Raw genomic sequence first — 20694 nt, 5'->3', positions numbered from 1 at the left:
AAGGCAGTGGGAAATGCAGGCGATTATAGCGTGTAATACGGCTTAAACCGGACTACGTGCACAATTTCAGGGCGGGGGGAACGACTAGATGACGGTCGCATTCCTTCGGGCAGCACCTCGTAGTTCAGTTCACCGATGCGGCGAAGAACCGTATACAGGCCAAAGTAGCGCTTCATGAGTTTGTCGGAGAGACCTCGAAGGCGTACTGGCGTCCACACCCAGACCTTGTCCCCAGGGTAAAAATGGACGTCACGACGACGGATATTGTACCGACGAGCGTTTGTATGCTGTTGGTGCTAGAGGCGGAGTCGAGCGAACTGCCGAGCTTCCTCCGCGCGCTCGCAGACTAGACGGGCATCATCGACTACGTCGACAGACTGCTCGTGTGGCAACATAGCGTCAAGCATCGTGGTGACCTGTCTGCCATGGGCCAGTTGGAAAGGGGACATACCTGTCGTCTCCTGGACAAGTATTATTGTGGGACGATAAAAAGGACGAAAAAGAAAATGTCCCTGCCCGTACTCGTCTCCTGGACAGCGGTGTTATACGCGAACGTAACGTAGGGCAGTACCTCGTCCCAAATGGGATGGGCGACGTCCACATACATGGCGATCATGCCGGCCATTGTCTTGTTCAGCCTCTCCGTCAGCCCATTGGTTTGCGGGTGTTACGCCGTAGATCGGCGGCGGCTGGTGCAGCTGAGACGGAGGATCTCCTGTGTGAGCTGTGCGAGAAACGTGACACCCCGGTCCGTGATCAAAACGGCAGGGGCACCGTGACTGAGCACAATACACTCAATATAAAATTGAGCTGCCTCAACAGTCGTCGCTGACGGAAGTGCTCGGGACTCGGCGTATCTGGTTAGGTAGTCGGTGGCTATAAAAATGTACCTGTTACCCTACTGCGACGTTGGAAATGGGCCGAGAAAATCCATTCCGATTGTGTGGAACGGAACATGAGATGTATCGAGCGGCTGAAGAAGGCCAGCTGGTCGTGTAGAAGGTCTTTTCCGCCTTTGGCACTCTCGACAATTTTTACGTAGTGACGGGCGTACTTATGAAGTTTCAGCCAATAATACTTTCCTCGAATACGTGCAAGTGTTTGGCTGTAGCCAAGGTGGCAAACTGTCACAAGCTTCGGATCGTCGTCACAAGCTTCGGGCCACCTCGGCGCGCAGGTCTTCTGGTACAACAAGGAGCCATGACCTCGGGCGGCTGTCGAATTTCTGCTTGTACAATACGCCGTGCAGAATCCGGAACGTCAGCAGAATACGCAGGAAAACGCGGGACTTCATGTCTTCGTGGCCTTACAGGTGTGCCATCAGCTGACGAATCTGAGGATCATTGCGTTGCCGAGCAGCCATATCCTCCTTGTCCAATGCCCCAAGGAAGCCGTCCTCTTCGTCATTATCGCCCCCTGGCGCCGGATTCACGGAAGCTCGAGAGAAACAGTAAGCATCATGATGTTTGCGGCCGGATTTGTAGAAGATGGTGACGTCGTACTCCTGTAGCCGCAGGCTCCACCAAGCAAGGCGGCCTGCGGGATCCTTGAGATTGGCCAGTCAGCACAGCGAATGGTGGTCGGTAACGACAAGAAAAGGGCGACCGTACAGATCCGGCCGGAATCTGGTGATTCCCCAGATGACAGCGAGACACTCTTTTTCAGTTGTCGACTAATTGGCCTCAGGCTTTGAAAGAGCTCGGCTGGCGTAGGCAATAACCCGCTCAGTGCCGTCCTGGAATTGCACAAGTACTGGCCCTAGTCCTTCGTTGCTGGCGTCCGTGTGGAGTTCAGTGTCGGCGTCTTGATCGAAATGGCCTAGTATTGGAGGCGCTGCAAGGGCGTGCTTTAATTGGTGGAATGCTGATTGCTGCTCTTCGGTCCACTCAAAGGCGACGATATCCTTCGTAAGGCGGTAAAGTGGCGCTGCAATCTGGGCGAAGTTGCGAACGAAACGTTTTAAGTACGCGCAGAGGCCGAGAAAGCTGCGGACACTCTTCTTGTCGGATGGTGGAGGGAAGGATTCTACGGCAGCCGTTTTCTCTGGATCGGGCTTCACACCCATTTTGCTGACGATATGCCCTAGGAACTTCAGCTCACTGTATGCGAAGCGGCACTTCAAAGGTTTGATCGTGAGTCCGGCGGTCAGGAGAGATTGAAGAACCGGTTCAAGGGGCACAAGATGGCCAGCAAAAGCGCTGGAGAAGATGACAACGCCATCCAGAGACACGAGACACGTCTGCCACATCAGTCCGGCGCGCGCAGCACCTATGAGTCGTTGCAATGTCGCAGGCGCTGTACACAGGCCAAACGGCATGACCTTAAACTCGTAGAGTTCATCCGGTGTTATAAATGCGGTCTTCTCGCGGTCACGCTCATCCACTTAAAACTGCTAGTATCCACTCTTCAAGTCGATGGACGAAAAATAGCTGGCTTGACGGAGGGGGTCTAGAGTGTCGTCGATGCGAGGTAGTGGATACACGTCCTTCTTGTTCACCTTATTGAGTCGCCTGTAGTCAATGCAAAATCGAAGGGTCCCGTCTTTTTTCTTGACCAGTACTACAGGGGTGTCCCCCAGACTGTTGTATGACTGGATGACGTCGCGTTAATCATTTCGCGCACTTGGTCTTGCATGGTTTCCCTTTCCTTCAAGGAAACGCGGTACGGCGGTTGGCGAATCGGGGGCGTCGCGGTATCAACAATTATTCTATGCTTGGCACGCGCGTCTGGTGAACTCGCGTTGTCGTCGCGAAACAGTTGTGGTACCGATGCAAAAGAGAGAGCAATTCGCTTCTGTGGGAAGGCTCAAGTCTGGAATTGATGTCCAGGGGCAACGTTGTAGGGTCACATGACCCGTGCGGGGCCTCCTCCTCAGGCAGCGCAACAGCTTCGCGAACATCGCTCAGTTTGTCCAGCTGGGCTATAACTACCCCTTTTGTCAGGTGCTCCGGCTCGTTCCCGAAGTTCGTCACGAAATTGTTGGCACGCCCACGTTGAACATTTGCGATCCCTCGCGCTACACCAATGCCCCGCGTAAGTAGCATCTGGACGCATCCTTCAAGAACGCCTTCGCCACATGCGGTTGTATCGGCTCGGACTGGCAGGAAAACTGTCGACAACGGCGGCAAGTGAACATGGTCGGCATCAACTTTCATCGCAGCGCGGGGGCTCGAGGAGGTATAGGCGATGAAGAACGTGCGCGAAGGGTTAACTTGTTCCTCCCTACGTCGATTACCGCGCCATACTCACAAAGAAAGTCCATGCCAAGAATAACATCTTTGGAGCAATTCTCCAAGATCACGAATGAATCTCTACGTGGGCAGTGGACTTGTTAACAGGGTTTACGAGGCGACCTCCCGTGGTTCGTAAGGGCGGGCCGTCTCACTGGGTGGCGACCTTGCGAAGACGCCGAGAGAAGTTGCCGCTGAAGACCGTGTTATCGGCGCCGGTGTCGGCAAGCGCCGTTACGTCTCGACCGTCGATTAAAACGTTCACATTGCTAGAGGCCACAAAACAGTCTTCGCTTCCAAGGGTGCCATCGGTCGAGCTGGGACATTCCAGAGTAGACGGAAGTTCTTTACTGCGTGCAACACCGGCAACGCCACCTTCAGGCGTCGCCGTACTTAGTTCTCCCGAAGTGAAGAAAGGCTCTCCCGGTGAGATCCGCGAGAAAGGGGTGTTGAGCGGCTAGGGGGCTGTGACCGGGAGGTGCGAGGTGGAGCTGACACTGGCGATGGAGAGCGTCGAAGGTAGACCTGTATCTCGCGGTGCTGTTCTCCGTGGTGGGGGGGGGGGGGGGGCGGATCAGCCCGGTTGAAACCTCGAAGGCTGAGTTCGCTGTACGGACAGTAGCGGTGCATGTGGTCAGGCTCACCGCAGTGGAAACACAGCGGCCTCCGGTCTGCAGTCCTCCAGATGTCGGTTTTTCTGCGGCCCAGTGGTTCCAGGTCCAGGCGTGCATCAGACGGGGGCACGAACTCGTGGCGTCGAGGGCTGGAATCGGCAGCGTTCTGGTACTTACGATGGACGGGAGGCGGACGACGGACTGCGGCGGCGTAGCTCAGAGATGGCTGGATGGCTGCAGCTACAATGGGTACGTCTTCGGACGCCAGCGCGTGTAGCAGTTCGTCCCGAACGGCCGTCGCGATGGAGACAGATGTAGGCTGGTCAGGAACTGGGAGCAGCCTCCTCAGCTGCACTCGGACGACGTCGCGGATAATTTCGCAAACATCGGCGAGGCCAACACCGCTCAGGCAAGACGAAGCAAGACTTGAGACGGCAGGAAGGGCGCTCAGTCGCAGAAAGTGACTGGTTCTTGTCGCCAATGCATGCTCGCTGTTGGTCGCTTCAACGACGAATTCGGCTATTGTGGTAGGAGGATTGCAGACGAGGCCTCCAACGATGTCATTCCAGACACCCCTCATCAAAGCCCGCACCTTCTTCTCTTCAGTAGCCCAAGGGTCCTCACGGGAACTCAGACGCAGTACGTCTTCGACGAAACTTCTCACGCTCTTGGCGGGAGCCTGGATACCAGCGTGGAGCAGATCTTCAGCATGCTGTTGCCGGTGCTGCTTTGTGAATGTGCGTATCCGTTCGCTCTTGCACGTCTCCCACGATGTTAGCGAAGCCTCGTGGTTCTCGAACCAGTACTTCGCTGTGGCATCTAAGGAGAAGTGCAGGTTGTGCAGACATTGGCCGGGTGTCCACCCATTATGTTGAGCTACCCGTTCATAGTGCTGTACCCAGTCTTCAACATCATCAAGGCCATCGCCACGGAACGGGGCGACAGGTCTTGGGGTGACAGGCACTTAGACGATTCTCGGCGCAATTGCGGGGGCTGTTTGTTGTTACTGGGACGGCATGGTGGCGTTCGTCCTAGATGTCTCGATCCCTCGGGCAAGAATCCGAATTCCGGCGCTTGGCTTTGCTGGCGTCGGCTAGCTCGAGTCTCTGTTTCTCCCGAGGGCTCCAAGAAAACCCGAAGGCCAGGACTTAGTACCGGGCTCGAATTGCGAGGCGGGGTACGCTGCATGAAATACGTTACTCAGCACCTGCACCAAATGTCACGGCTTGCTTGACGTAAAAGTTGGCGACGCGCACAGGTGATAGCAGAAGCACTAAAAACAGGGAGGTCCGCCAGCAGCAGTGTCGTCGTCGGCACGCGGCGATTGCGCTTCGACTTTCTCTTCTCTACAATATTATATCGAGTATATATTACCATATTTCTATATGAGCGGCTCATACGCTTCAGTAAGGACAGCAGGACGAAGGCCTCTTCAATTAACCTCCAATTATCCTCCATGTCCTACACCAGATGCAACCATCCTATCTCCAAACCTCATAATCTCACCCTTCCCCCGGTTCGTCGGCCATCTCTTTGAATCCAACGCAAAAGAAGGCAAGTGCGCAGTTCAGCTACGGAAAGTGACTCATAGCGGCGGCCTCAAGATCTTTGAAAGCAGCCAAGGACACAATGCGCGATGCCTATTTCTTTTAACTGTAGCGCGGATGGAAATAGGGGAACGTTAAGAAGGTAATAAACTTGGCCGATACCCAAGTCCAGATGCCACCATCTCTGAGCCGTTCTGGAATGCGTTGCGCCGTCCTGGCAATGCACTTCGTGCTTAAACCTATACTCTCGACGACGAGACAGACTACATTTTTTTTTACTTTACGTGTGTCCTACGAAAACATTTTCGTCCAACTGGGAACTTTTGACCAGTGCGTTTGGCCGACAGGCACGAGAACTTCCCGGCCGAGGGCCAGACGGCGTCGCAGAAGGCGGCGCGGCTCTTCAGGACGTGCGAGGAGATACTGCTCCAGGACACGGACTACACGCCGCGCATCCGCGGCTACATGCGCGACGCCAACCTGAACTGGCCGCTGCCATCGGCCTCTATTGACGTCTTCTACTCCATGGTGTACGTGAACCAGATCTTTAACTGGCCCTCCCTGCTGGATTTCCGCGTGGGATTCGTCCGCAACAACGTCTTCCAGGTGGGTGGCGCCACTGCGGTGAAGCCCTTGTTTGTTTGTCGCCGCTTCTTTCGTGTGCCGAATTAGGTTTAGCGTAGCCTCCTTTTTACGCGATAGCGTATGTATACAGCTCGTTCGGTCGAAAAGCCGTCGGCGTAGTCGGCATCACGTGTCGGAATAATCAGGGGCTGCGTAAAAAAATCGTATAGTGGCAATTTGTGGTTCAAGTAATTGACCGTTGATTGGTTTGCGATAGGCGATGACCAGTTAAATAAATAGTTGTAACTGAATAATTCATGAATTAAGTAAATTAAAATTGAAAAAATGGAAAAACGGGGCTTCAAAGATGTCAAAATGTTCAGAAATAGAAGCAAATGGTTGACAATGCTAATTAAGAAAATTTATGGCAAGTAATTGATCAATTCATTATTAAAACAATGAAAAAATGCGTTCAAAGGTGTCAAACTGCTGAGAATGGAAAGCATAACCCACTACGCCATCGCGTAGAAGCTTAAGTCTCCTCTCCAATTTCCTATTAAGGGACAGTTTTCCGTGGATGTTATTCTTTGCCGTTGGATTCGATACCGGCGTCAATCGCGAGCTCCACTGCTTCGTTCGAGGCTCATATACAGCTGAAGAACTGTGTCGGGAGTTTCTTTTTATTCTTCTTGCCAGACGAGCGTGGAAGAAAAGTTAGGAAAATTTGTTATGAGCAAATGCTCTGTGGGAAGTACTAGGCCTAAATGCTTTGAATGCTGTAACTGTTCATTCGGTGCAGACTAATACTCGAACTAACAAGCATTACTGAGCAAACAGCAACAAGTTGAACTTGCCCCAATTAATTTAACGTCACTAAATCCAATAATTGTTCACATGAACAACCAGTTCCTGTTGTTCCTGTGAACAACCAGTGCTCGCTGGCGGCGTCGACGCCACGAGAAATGTGGTAGTCAAGGTTTGTCCGGTCTGCCATGACGTCAAGGCTCACTTCATCGCTGGCGCCTACCAAGACCGAAAGTACAGGAACAAAATCGTTTGAAATTAATTATTAACGCGACGCACTGATGTTTCGAGTTCATTTTCATCATTGCTAGGCCCGTAGGCCTTTTCAAGGCAGAAAAAACGGACAAACAAAAGTAACCTAGGTGGTCGACGTGAATCTGGAGCCGTCCACTACTGCGCTCTGCCTACACCGGATGGAGCTTATACAGGGTGTTTCACCTAAGACTACTTAATTTTAAAAAATAGGTTTTTTGAGATAGCCGAGCGCCTTCGAGCGTGTAGCCCACCGTAAGTAATATCCTTATCAGATTTCAGGATCTCAAAAATGCAGTTTCCCTCGACACTGTGGCCCAACAAATTTTGGCTACATCATGCGCTGCCTGAAGCTTGCAGGCAAAGCAACCTCTCCAGTACACACAACTCGTCAAAAAAGCGAAAATTTGTTGAGCCACAGCGCCGAAGGTAGCCGCATTATCAAAATTCTAAAAACTGATGTGGATATCACTTACAGTGTGCTACACGCCTCTTAATAATTAGGGAGCCTAACGCTAATAGTTAAAAAGACTACTATTCAATATTAGTTAAACAGGCTGCCAGTTAGCGTATTTAAGTTGTATTCTGTTGTACTGCACCAGTGCTGAAAAACGGCGCTCTGCTAACTTAAAAAACTTATTTTTAAAAATTGTGGGAAGTCTTGGGTGAAGCACCATGTATAAGCTGTCTAGCCTCTGTATGTAGAGGCAACCGCTTTCGCGGCCTCGCAGGTGATTGCCCATCCTACCAGCAACCTGGACCAGTTTCTGTTCCAGCTGGCCGGCTTGCGCGCCAACGAGGAGGCCCACCGGCGGTACTTCCAGACGCTGTTCGACTCCTACGGGACGGGCAGCGAAGAGGGCGTCACCTACGAGTTTACGAGCGACGTCGAGACAGAGCTGCTGCAGAAGCTCGCCGAGATACACGAAGAGCCCGGGGTCTACTTGATCGACGAGTTCGGTCGCAACGTCACTTTGCGCAACGTCACGCAGCGGCTGCTCAGGGCCATCCGGAAGTTCTTCAACTTGTCCGTCGAAGTGGAGGTACGGCTTCGCGGCGCGGATTTGACAGTGTCAGCTGTTAGCCAGTTGATCTGCGTAGATCAATTCGTTGGCACAGGAAGACGTCATAATCACGCGACGAGACAGTCCTCCGTGGTGTCGTCATCGGCCATCGACCACATGATGGATTTGCATCACGCACATACCTAAAGGCTCTTCCGCGTAACTTAATGAGATGGGACTTGTGAGACCCAATGACAATATCATGCGCCTTAACCGCATGAGTCTCTAGCTCGTAACCAACGGACGGACGAGGACAAAACAACACGAATTAGGCGACACAGCACTGTACTCACAATTAATACCTTAATGGAAAAGAAATGCAAAAAATGTCAGTCGATTTGGTTAATTAAACGAAATGTGGATATGTGCGCTAGCATGATGAGTTTAGGTGCTGTGCTGCTCTACTAGGTTAAAGTGGTCGTTGGCGTGTGTGTTCCATCATGCAAAAGTGAAAGGAGGAATGGCAACACCTGCCATAGAAACCTGCCTTGTGCCACTGTTCACCTGCCCACCGGCTACACCTTGGCAAGTACGCCACCCAGTATACAAGTGAGCAGTGCTGCAGTGCCACAAGCCAGGTGCTATAGCAGGTGTTGCCACCGGTGGGCCTTGGGTTGGGTGGCGACCCACGTTGCTCTTCCCGACCAGCCTCTCACGAATAAATGGGTTGCCGCCTGACACGGCTGGCAGGTTGCCCACCACCCAGTGGGAAGGTGAGCAGCCTGCCACAAAAGCGGCTTCAGACAAACCTACTTAGCCAAACACACAACGGCTGAATGCGGGGAATGGCCTCTGAAATTACAACCGAGCACACATATCAGAAGACAAAACAACCAAAAAACAGGACACACAAGATCGAACCGGCGAAGCTTTCAGGAAAAGCACGTTCCTTCAAGCACAGTGACAAGGATACTAACGCACACGTTTTCTCACTGTGACAAGATTGCGCCTGACCACGCGAACCGCTGATACCAACGGAGATAAATGGCGGCAGTGTTGTTCACACAAAGCGATCACTCAGCACACGAGGCACAGTGGCTGTTGAGTGAATGACTTTTTTTTCTTGTGACCGTCAGTGATGCAAGAGAGTGGCAAGAGCAAGAGAAGACAGCAAGAGAATATTTATTTAAATCATAATCTCTGATCTTTTTGACCATGTGCAACCTATGGTGATAGGGAACGACGGTCAAGTTGGCATACGTAAGCCTGGATGATGAAAAACTGCCTTTTTTTTAAACGGGTCATGTGGAACTGCGCTCAAAAGAGAAGGAAAAAATGCAGGATCTCATGAAAGCTGTCCCAAGAAGCTGACAGCACTTCCTCTTTTCACAAACTTTGAGAGCCCCCAGTTTTTATTTAGTAAACGCTCCAGGGACCTAGAATCATACACCCAGCAGGCATGGTCGGGCATAAATAGTAGCAGCGCTACTGGAAGTTTTCGTATGACGAGTTCCACAATTCCATAAGTCTCCATAAGAAATTTCACGGTGTCAGTATCGAGCATCTGGAGTCGGCATGGAATACATGGAAGCCCGTATGGAATCTTACGGACTCCACATGACGTCATGTGCACTGTATAGAAATCGTATGGAAATTACGTGTAGTGATTATCGACCCCGTACAGACAAGTAATGGGTTCCTATATAATATTCCAAATCTTATGACCTCCATATTCCCATCAATCTATACAAGCGGCTCATATTAAACGTTTTAGTACGGAGGTGGTCAAGAAAATGACGGCTCTTATCCTGGGGTAACCCAACTGCGAAGGACCGCAGTGGTGTCCGAGGGGTTGAGCATCCGCCTCGCATGCGGGAGGTGCGGGGCTCGATCCCCAGTGCCGCCGGCTACTCACCGGTGATAGTGTGTACAACAAGCTTTCCTCTGGCCTGGTGTCCTGTTTATCTGGGGTGAAATGCTGGGAAAATGGGTCTTTGACCCCACCTTGAGTAGTTGAAAGCACCTTGTGCCATGGCGCTCTATGGCTAAAGATGCGCCTGCACCATAAAAAGCTATAATCATCATCATCAACTGCGAAGGTGAGCCCCAAACTATATTTATTGAACAGTCCGAGGCATGACAACAGACAGAATAATCCCAACGCTTACAAGAACAAGGTATTCGACTACATGCCTGGAGATATGGACATCAATGCCACTGAGATACCTGACAATACAGGACTCAACTTACGCAACAAAAATGTAACGTTATAGAGGTGCCACATGTTAACTTATCCACCTGATTTGTGTATGCACCATGATGCGACCCTGAAACCTGATTGAAATTAGAAAATGTCTAAAAAGCCTAAACGGAAATCCCAGTCCGGTTTCTGAAAGCAATCTCACTTTTTTTCCTGTACATTTCTTTACATATCTTAGCCATTCCACTCCGCGCAAGAGCATAGCACAAATCCGCGGCATCAACACTGAACTCCTTCCACATCTTCCATGAGGGGCCGTTCTAGAAGTTCACGACCTCTTCGGAATGCTGACGCGAAATGGGTCATCGGTTTCGAGTGCTGAGGTGCTAAGAACGTCAACCAACTCGGCCAAAATTTCCAAAAGAAGCAATACAATCAGTGGCAGAGTGAATGCCAAGAGCGACGTTTCGGAGCCCGTATAGTTATGACAAAGGAGCCCATGCGGATACCGAAACGTTATTTTGAGAGCGAAAGCTCTTAACCTCTGAGCCGCAACTCTGAAGGTCACGAACGGTGCGCCGTGACCTCTAAACCGTAGGAGTGGCCTAACGTCATACCACGTGACTCGTCACAGCTGCGCCGGTTACCGCCGCGCCGGGTCCCGCCGCTCGCATGATCACGTGAATCCTCCTCTCCTAACCACTGACTCCCTATGTACAAGCGTGGCAGCTGTGCTCGCTTCCAGTACTCACTCTGGCGCGCTCTGCGAGGCCATGGAGGCCAGGCGATCAAGGAAAACAATGTGTACCCTTGGTTAACTAGACCAAGCAAAACAATGCGTAACCTTGCTTAACTAGACCAAGCAAAACAATGCGTAACCTTGCTTAAATAGACCAAGGAAAACAATTTGTACCCTTGCTTTACTAGATCAAGCGAAATAATGTGTAACAACAGGACTTGTCGGGCTAGTTGGTTGATCATAATGCAAAAAAGACGAACTGCGCAACAAGAACACGGACCAAGAAAAACAATGTGTACTCTGCTTAACTAGACCAAGCAAAACAATTTGTAACCTTGCTTATCTAGATCAATTGGCAACAGAATGCGTACCCTGACTTAACTTGGCCAAGCAAAACAATTTGTAGCCTTGCTTAACTAGACCTTTCGCTCGTCTCACTAGGTGTAAGAGTCAAACCATTGCAAATTTTTTTCCCCTTGACTTTCGTCAGCGACGTATACCTCCTTTTCAAAATATCTCCTCGAACCCCCGCAGATCCCGGTAGTCTTCACGCACAAGCGCTACACCTCGTTTTTGCTGGCCGAGGTGGCGTACAGCGAGAAATACATCGAGCTGCTCCTGGGCTGGGTCGTGGTGCAGCACACGTCGCGGTTCGCCAACCGGCAGCTCATCAGGAACTACTACTACGACGCCGAGAACCCGGAACAGCCTCACCGGGCCTTGTGCCTGGAGACCACCATCCGGCTGACGGGTGTGGCCCTCTTCGCGCCCATGGTGCAGGGCATCTTCACCGAACAGGTCCGCGCCGACCAGACGCACATTGTGACTGCCGTGCGGCGCACAGTGTTTCAGACACTCGCGCGCGCCACCTACCCGTGGGGCGACCTGGACGCGGTGTTCCACTACATCGACCGGACGCGAGCCGAAGACATCGATGCAAGGTAGGTGACGCGCTCTTTCACTGGTCACTAGAGTTGCTGCATAGGCTACCCACGGGATCCAGAGTTGCGCGTAGATCTCCCATATTGCTCGTCGAAGCATCCAACCTATAAGAGAAAGCCGGCAATTCTGCACGCAGGAGGCGTGCTTTGCGTAGCGGCTAGAGCGAGTGCTCGCTTAATCCGCTTCTTTGCGTAATTAGCGATTACATGCTGATAGTGACGAATATACTGCGAGCCTGTAATACAGCCAAACTCAAGCATTGCCTCTAGTTAGCATATGATACCGATTTCATCATCGCCGTCAGCCTATGCCCACTGCAGGGCAAAAGCCTCTCTCATCTCTCTCCAATTAAGCCTCTCCTGTGCCCACTGAGGCCACCCTATCCCCGCAAACTTGTCATCCACTCGCTTTACTTTCCGCCACCCCCTCCTACGCTCTTCTTCCACTTGATTTCGACTAGGATGTCATTAACGCTCGTTTCTTTCCATGACTCACTCTGCCTTCTTTGTCAACGTTATACCTATCATTTTTCTTTCCATAGTTCACTGCATTGTCCTTAAGTAGAACCATTCTCGTTAGCCTCCACGTTTCTGTCCCATTGGCGAGTGCCGGAAGGATGCAGCTGTTATATACTTTTCTCCTGAAGGATATTTGTTATCTGCCATTCATTATCTGAGAGAACCTGCAAAATGTGTTATACCCCCCCCCCCCCTCCCCCATTTTCATTCTTTATTTCACTCTTTTTGTCCCGTCCTGCGGCATCTGTGGGAGGCAGAGCAGAACAGTGGGTCTAAAAATTAGTATGCAGGAAACCAAAGTTATGTTCTATAGCCTCGGTAGAAATAGCAACTTACTGCTGCTTATCTACATGCTAAGTATCATACGAAAGATTCCACAACGTTAAGGAGCCACTTGGCTTCTAAGGACGCACGCATTGGCAGCGGCGGTATCACTGGCGTCAAAATACAGTGTCAGAATACAACGATGCCGGCCCGACAGAATGATTAGTTTCACGTGGCAGATTCTCCGAGTATCCGGACATGGAGTCGAGCTTCGTGAAGAACCTCCTGGACGCGACCCGCGCCCGCCACCGGACAGAGGGAGACCTGATCGGCGACCTGGACCCCGAGTGGCTGCGCCAGACGGACTTCTTCAGGCCGCTCATGCTGTCCGACCGGACCGACTACACGCTCATGCCGGCCATCATAGGCTCACCCATGTACCACGTGACTGCCCCGGCTGCCGTCCGCCTGGGCACCTTCGGCGTGGAGGTGGCCAGAGCCACCGTGTCGGCCTACAAGCAGCTGCACCTGCGAGGCCACCAGCCGAAGGCGTGGGACGACTTCGACAGCTGCTTCAGCCACGTGATACTTAATGTACGTGAGTGAAATTTAACTATTACATCGCCGAGAGGTCTGTGAAACGTAGCGGAAGGACTTAGTTTAAACAAAATTGCGAGATTCTCCACTGAGCACGCTGGTTGCTTTGAAACCACGATTTCGATCACACGACTAGCGCCGCAGAGAAAAACTGCTTAGCGCCGCTAAAATCGGTAAGAAACACGCTAACCATATGTCCTCATTTAGGAAAACGCAGTTGGAGAGTTGTGCTCTGTGTATAGCATTTGCAAAGAACGCTTTATAAACCTCATTGGCGACGAGCCTGTGTCGGTCTCAGTCAGCCTGTGTACAGAGAAAATGTTCTTAAGTGAAGATTGATTGATTGATTGATTGATTGATTGATTGATTGATTGATTGATTAATTGATTGATTGATTGATCGATCGATCGACCGACCGATCGATCGACTATTTCGTCAACCAATTGACGATTGTAATCCACTGATCAACTGACTGATCGAGCGATTGGTTGGTTGATTGTGACTGATTTGTTGATGACTGACTGATTGGATAGATCAATCCACTGTCTGATTTATTGCTTGACTTATTGATTGACCGACTGACTGATTGGTCTACTAACTTGATGACTGACGGTGACATTGATCGACTGATCGAGCGAATGACTGATTGCTGACTGGATGAGTGATTACCGACTGACTGGCCGACCGACCGACTGATAGACGGTCGTTCACCGATTAATCGATCTGCCGACCAATCGATCCGATTTCCAGTCCGGGGAGAACCAGGACCAGGAGAGGCGGAGCGTACTGGCGGCCGCCCTGGACGTAGTGGCCACAGTGCTCGAGCAAGAGGGTTCGCAGGGCGCAGAGCGGCTCCACGACGTGCCCCTCTCCGGGCGGCAGCTGCTCTACGTGGCGCACTGCTTCACGCTTTGCGGCCACTCGGGCGGAAAGGGCGCCTGCAACGTGCCGCTGCGGCACTCCGAACACTTCTCGCGCGCCTTCTCCTGCTCGCAGGGCAGCTACATGCGCTCCGAAGACCGCTGCAGGGCCGCCTTCTCGGGGAACCTCTCTGCTCGGCCCTGATGCACGCTCTGCTCCGGCACTACGCGCACCTCAGCGGCTCTGTGCGTTTGCCTGAGCACAGCCACCGAGCTATTGATCTGGCTCATCGACTGACAGATCACTTGTTCGATTCACACGGACATCGACCCACTGACTGATTGATCACATGAACTATCTGACAAGTGATTTATTAACTGTTTACTTGCTCGATTGAGCAACCAATTAATCGATATACTGGCTGATCAGTCGATTGATTACTTCGTCCACATGCTGATCGGCTGATTAATCTATTGCCTTAGTGATCATTCGAGTTGCCGATCGGCTGGCTTGACTGCTTGATTTTGCTTCTTTTTCGTTGCGCGCAGTTAATGTCTCTTTGCGTCTACCATTGCGTGCGTGTGTTTGCTTCTTGTTCTGCTTGTCATTTTTTTTAATTGCGTGCGGACGATTTATAATTACTTCAAGAAGTCTTTAACTAAGTATTTTTCTCTTGTGTGTAGACTTGAAAAACCGTGCACCAAGACACCTGAAGGACTATGCTCGTACAGCTGCCGTAACGACAAATTTTTAAACAAATATGTGACTTCATTGATCGATGCCTCAGCGCCATTCGCATCGAAATCGCTAGAGTGCTTTTTTCCCTATGCGCCTTAATACATTTTTATGCGGCTTCAGACACTCGTCTGTAGCTCGCTTACAGATCACAAGGGCTTTGTCGCCCTCCGCTTATGCGGATCTCTTCAAGGCTGGTCCGTTAACTTGTTCATGCGTAGAGCTCCTGACCGGCTTAAGCATCGGACCAGCTTATTTTTCCACTCAGGCGTATGCACTTTCTCTAAAAGATCGTCAAACTGCAGAGCAAGCTCTCTTCCCAGAGTGAATGCCATTAAATACTAGCTATTTCCAACACCTATTCTGGTGGGCTACATAGGCTGAAAGCTGTACAACGCTTGACGTCACAAAGCGCAGCGATTAGAAGACATCGCACCACAAGCAGATAAGAATATTGCACCAACCTCTTCTAACTGGAGTGGAAAGATAAATGGACGAAGACTGCAAGTGAGTAGCACTCCACTAATATTTTTACAAGCTCCTCTCACATTAACAATAAAAAACTTGCATTGTTCACTGTAACAGTAGCTTGGTTTGGGCTAGTTGGTAACAGTTCTTAGAAAACATAGCGCAAAAAGGACACGGACGACACAGAAGTGGACAGGACAGGCGCTGTCCTGTCCACTTCTGTGTCGTCCGTGTCCTTTTTGCGCTATGTTTTCTAAGAATTGTTCACTGTCTTATACATTGAGAATATGTGTACAATAAAGTAATATGAACCAATCGAGAATACATGCTAACTTCAGGCTTACCATCAGCAACATGCGAGTAACGGGGAATACTTTTCATGCTTTTCTTTGTTGTTGTTGTTGTTGCTATTATTATTGACTTTTATTGAGGTAATACAAAGTTCTTGCCCTTGAGGCAGGGCAAAGGGAGGGAACACATCCTCCTGACTAGGCCCTGGCCTCGGAGGGCACCGACGGTGTAGCAACAGGGGAGCGTCAGCAGTCGCTCTCCACAACAACAGTTATACACGAACGAGCAACATTATCCAGAATATTATACTGCGTCAAAATGTACATATGAAAAACAATGTAACAGTGCAGTGCAAAAAGCAAAAGGAAAGTAAAAGATTGTTAGTAAATTTAAAGGCAATCAGTGAAAGGAATGCTCTGTTCAGGGTGGGAGTAAGAAGTAAAAAGAAACAAGGAACATCATCCCAAGACCGCGAATTACAAAAAACATTCAGACATATGAAATTCTAGCATTCGCGCTTAAATTTGCGAGCTGTTTTACATTTCCTTGCATTATCAATCAATTTAGGGTAAGCATTACAGATTAGCATGATTTTATATTCCACAGTTTCCTTTCTATAACTGGTACGAGGACGCTCTACTACAACTGAGGTTTTCCGAAAAAAGTAACTCGTATCTCTGCTTAGGCATTGATTATAGAAGCTATTGTAGTTCTGTGTTATTTTTCTGTATACAAGAAGGCATAATCTGATAGTGTAGGAGATTGTAACAGGTGGTATAGCAAGCTGCTTCATTAGTTCACCTGCGCTGATGTAGGTTCTGGAGGGCATCAATAATCGAACCGCTTTATGTTGAAGCGCTAACGATTTTTTCATTTCAGTTCAACCGCAGGTGCCCCAAACTAATAAACAGTAGTTGAAATATGAATGAACAAGTGAAAAGTACATTTTTTCTTGGACCAAGTGGGTAGAAGATAACGAAGTCTACATATCATGCCTATAGACCGTGCTGCTTTTACACGAACCTTGTTTATGTGATCAGACCAGCTTAAATTTCTGTGAAAAGTGACGCCAAGAAATGAATGGCTGTCCACTTGTTCTGGTGTAGTCGACGCGTAGCACAGTGTGATATCATAACCAGTCGGCTTATTTTTGGAACGGAAAAGAAAAGATTTTGTTTTCTTTGTATTCAGTTGAAATTTGTTTAAATACAACCAGGTGTTTAGTACCTGTAGCCAAGCGTTTGACTTTACTTCTTTTTTTTTAAGATTAGCGCCAGCGAAAAAAAAAATTAGTGTCATCGGCATTGAACACATTCTGTTTAGTCATTGGAATGTTAACAATGTCATTTATGTATAGCATAAACAACAAAGGACCTACTACTGATCCTTGCGGCACGTCGTATTTAATAAGTTGCGTGCCAGATTGAGAACCATTTAACACACAAAATTGAAAATCTTGAGCTGAGGTAGTTAAGAATAATAAGGGCTAGGGCTATTCCCCTAATACCATATACATCAAGCTTCTTAATCAATATGTGATGCTTAATAGAGTCGAACGTTTTACTGAAGTCTAAGAAAATCCCAACTGTATAAAGTTTATCTTCGATATTTTTGATAATTTTTTCTTTTGTTAGTAGTAGCGCCTTCTCCGTCAATTTTGCTTTCTGAAAACCGTACTGCTGCTCTGAAATTACATGAGTCAAAAGAAGGAAGACATTTAAACTGTTGTATATGATTCGCTCTGCTACTTTAGAGAAAAGCGGCAGGACCGAAATGGGTCTACAGTTATTTAGGTCATTATATGTACCTCCCTTATGAATTAGAACAACGCGAGCTATTTTCATCTTGTCAGGAAATATACCAGATTCAAGCATGCGGTTACAGATATACGTCTATAGCTCAGATAAGATATGCGAAGCGGCCTTCACCGGCGCGGCTTTTATTCCATCACAGCCGGCTGCTGATCTATTGTCGAGTAAGCATAGTATAGCATTTACTTATTCGAGAGAGGTAGGGGCAAGAAAACTGAATCAGGAATATGCATGCTCATATACTCTTCTAAAGTACTACCGAGACACGAAGGAGGTGCCGAGTTTCCAGCGCCTGCTTCCACAAAATGAGTGTTGAATATATCTGCTAACGGTTTACCGAAATAGCGTGTGCCACCTATTTTTACTTCAGGTGGTAAGGCAGTAGCGTTATTTCCCGTCAGCTCACGAAACGTTTTCCAGCTCTCTGAGGGTTACCAAAGAGTTGCCAAGTTTGCGTTGGTAATATTCAGATTTTGCCTTCTTTAGGTCCCCACTCAACCTATTTCGAAGTTTCTTGAATTCATGTAATATCTGAATCTCTCTTGTTCGTAGGAACTGGTTAAGCAACCAATCCTTGTATTTTATACGCTTATAGAGCTCAGTTGTAACCCATGGCTTCCTCGCCTTTCCATGCCTAGTGATAGAGATCTCTGGAAACGCGGCACTATAATTGGCTTGTACCTTGGCAATAAGCTTACCATAAGAACAAGAAGGATTTGGTTCTGCGTAAACATTGGTCCACTGGACATTTTCGAGTAATGAAAGAAACAAACCTATGCTTTTTCTGTTTATGAGTTGTTTGGTATAGGCTGGTGTTTCGGCATGTATGTGGGTTGGAAATACAGCAAATATTGGCAAATGATTACTAACATCTGAGCCGAGTACCCCAGAGTACGTATTAAACTTCGGAAAATTGGTAAAACAAAGGTCAATCATAGTCTTTGAATTTAATGACATTCTTGTAGACTCTTGAATAAGATTTTCGCAGCCATTTGCAAGCACGACTTCCAATAATTGAACACTAGCATTGTTACTGGAGAGACAATCGATGTTAAAATCCCCTGATATTACTATATGCTTTCTGTGCATGTTTACCAACTGTAGGACATAATCAATGTAATTAAAAAAGCTTGTAAGGATGCCCTGGGGTGGTCTGTATACAGCAACAATTACAATGTTTTTATGTACGAGTGCCAAAGACTCAAAATCATCACACGTGCATGTAAGGTCAGCTTGACATTCAAAGGAACAACCATCCCGGATGTAGACAGATACGCCTCCACCACGCTTATGTGCGCGATAAATAGTTGTATGCGTGTACCCTGCTAAATAGCGAATATATGCACTGTTGGTGAACGAAGTTTCCGTAAACGCTAGAAAATCAAAGTAATAGTTAAGCTCGGAAAGAAGGCTTACAACCTGTTCTAGTTTATTCTTTAGACTTCTTGCGTTCATATTTAGTATAGAAACTCCTTTTGCTAAACACAATTTTTCAGTATGAACTAAATTAGCGAAAGACCGTATGGTATGATAAGACATTTTGCTTGAGGAACCAACCCATACTCACACCAGGAAAGTGCACAAATTTATACAATCTTGTCCAGATCACTTTCTGTTGCAATGCAAATGGCGCGTGCGCGAGGCTGCTTACGAGCACAGATCTTGCCACCAGAGCTCCACACAAACTGGTAGCAGTTTTCTTTGGCCCTTTCTTTTGCAAGGCGCCGCAACCTTTTTTTATCTTTACGCTGGACACATTCAGGTTGTCAGGGCTCAGATGCAACCGCGTCCTAATGAACAACGCTCATTAGTAGCTGAATTATAGAACTTCAAAATAAAAAAACAGTTATCGTGACGTCACCAGTTCATTTCGATAACATCATACGTGACAACAACACATCCGCCAATCGCTCAACTCCAAAAGAAACTAATTAACTTCGCTTGCAGCCACCACAGCTACCTCGTTTTCAGCCTCGTTGGAACTAGATTTTATCAACGAAGAATGCAGCATATGTAACTCCATCGCCCATAAGGAGCAGGGAATTAAGGTATGTTGTAAGCAGAGCGTGAGGGGCGATGGCCGCTGGAACCGTCCGCTTCTTATCTTTCGTTTCACCAACGCTAGCAGCGTACTTTAAAAATGTAGCTCCTAATCATTCACGCTATAGATACGTTCCCACCACAGGTGTTCCCACCTCAAGTCGTAGCCATGCCCGCTACGCGTATTTCTCCAAATGCTTAATTTGAGCTCTCCATTGGGCTGTCTAAGATAATTCTATCGGCATGTATAAGTGAGAAAGGACTAAACCGGAGTTTTAGAGCCTAGAAAAATTGTCTCTTGCAGATGTATGTCCACTCCGTCCCGACCATAGAAAAAGGAGCAGAAAAAGACATCACAAATAACCGCGGGGACGCGAACAAAGGCCGCTGCGCGAGACTACTTGGGTATCGATCACCACATTTTTTTAACACAGAGTCAGAGTCAGAGTCGAAGTCAGCAGCAGCAGTGATCGTGTTGTCGTTTTCTTCCGTCGTCCCTGTCTGGTGTGCGCTGTGTTTAGGATGAGTACATACCAACTCGACCAGTCTTCTACGTTGTCCAAGCATTTCACTCCGAATAAGCCGAGTACCAGACCAGGGGACGTTTTTACCCATTGTATCACCGGTGGCTACCGGGCTGCACTGGGGATTAAACCCCGCACCTCCCGCGTGCGGGGCGGATGCTCAACGACTAGGCCACCTCTGCGGTACAGTACTACGGTGGGTATGTGCCCTGGGGCTCACTGAGTAGCACTGAGGCGTACTTTCTCGACCGCCCACGAAGCACAGTAGGTGGCGCCCAAGTGGCAACAATTCTACAGTGATTCTAGATAACCCAACAAAACTTGAGTCCTGCCGAGGGATCACTTTTATGTCCTGACACCATTAGTTCTGAGGGCGTCAGCAGAGCTGGCGCTGATTCTGAGTTTCGCAAAATTCGGTGCATTCTGCATAGCGCCCAAGGTCAGGTCTGCTAAATGTAGATAATATTAAAAAAAAAGCACCGCATGGTCTTAGTTCCTTTAGGATGTTGACAGTGCCGTTCTCTCTATGAGGCTGCTATCTCTCAAGTATCACAATGCCTTTGGCTTGATCACTACCGGTGATATTGGTACTCACATTGCTCGTAAATTTATTTTCGCCCTTTTCTTCTTTTGTGAATATCCCTTCGGAATTCTCTAAAAAAGCAAGTTTCAAAGGCTGGAAGTTCAGT

The 20694-nt window shown here is 48.8% G+C and overlaps 1 protein-coding gene across 1 annotated transcript; it reads left to right on the top strand.

Annotated features, from left to right (window-relative positions):
* Positions 1–4328: 4328 nt before the first annotated feature.
* On the top strand, positions 4329–15429 carry LOC144101624 (uncharacterized). The gene is made up of 5 exons (XM_077634765.1): positions 4329–4581; positions 5723–5997; positions 11489–11895; positions 12918–13272; positions 14026–15429. The coding sequence occupies exons 1-5, from the start codon at positions 4329–4331 to the stop codon at positions 14338–14340; spliced, it is 1605 nt and encodes a 534-aa protein (XP_077490891.1). The 3' UTR covers positions 14341–15429.
* The last annotated feature ends 5265 nt before the right edge of the window (positions 15430–20694 follow it).

Source organism: Amblyomma americanum, chromosome 8, assembly GCF_052857255.1.
Source record: "Amblyomma americanum isolate KBUSLIRL-KWMA chromosome 8, ASM5285725v1, whole genome shotgun sequence".
NCBI lineage: Eukaryota > Metazoa > Arthropoda > Arachnida > Ixodida > Ixodidae > Amblyomma > Amblyomma americanum.
Note: the sequence above shows the minus strand (reverse complement) of the source record. Positions and strands in the feature narration are given on the sequence as shown.

Excerpts from the sequence above, each read along its gene's own strand:
- LOC144101624 (XM_077634765.1), top strand. The coding sequence starts at position 4,329 with ATGCTCGCTGTTGGTCGCTTCAACGACGAATTCGGCTATTGTGGTAGG. Across the intron at positions 4,582-5,722 it reads GCCGGTGCTGCTTTGTGAAT|TGCGTTTGGCCGACAGGCAC; the intron begins GTGCGTATCCGT and ends ACTTTTGACCAG. Across the intron at positions 5,998-11,488 it reads TCCGCAACAACGTCTTCCAG|ATCCCGGTAGTCTTCACGCA; the intron begins GTGGGTGGCGCC and ends GAACCCCCGCAG.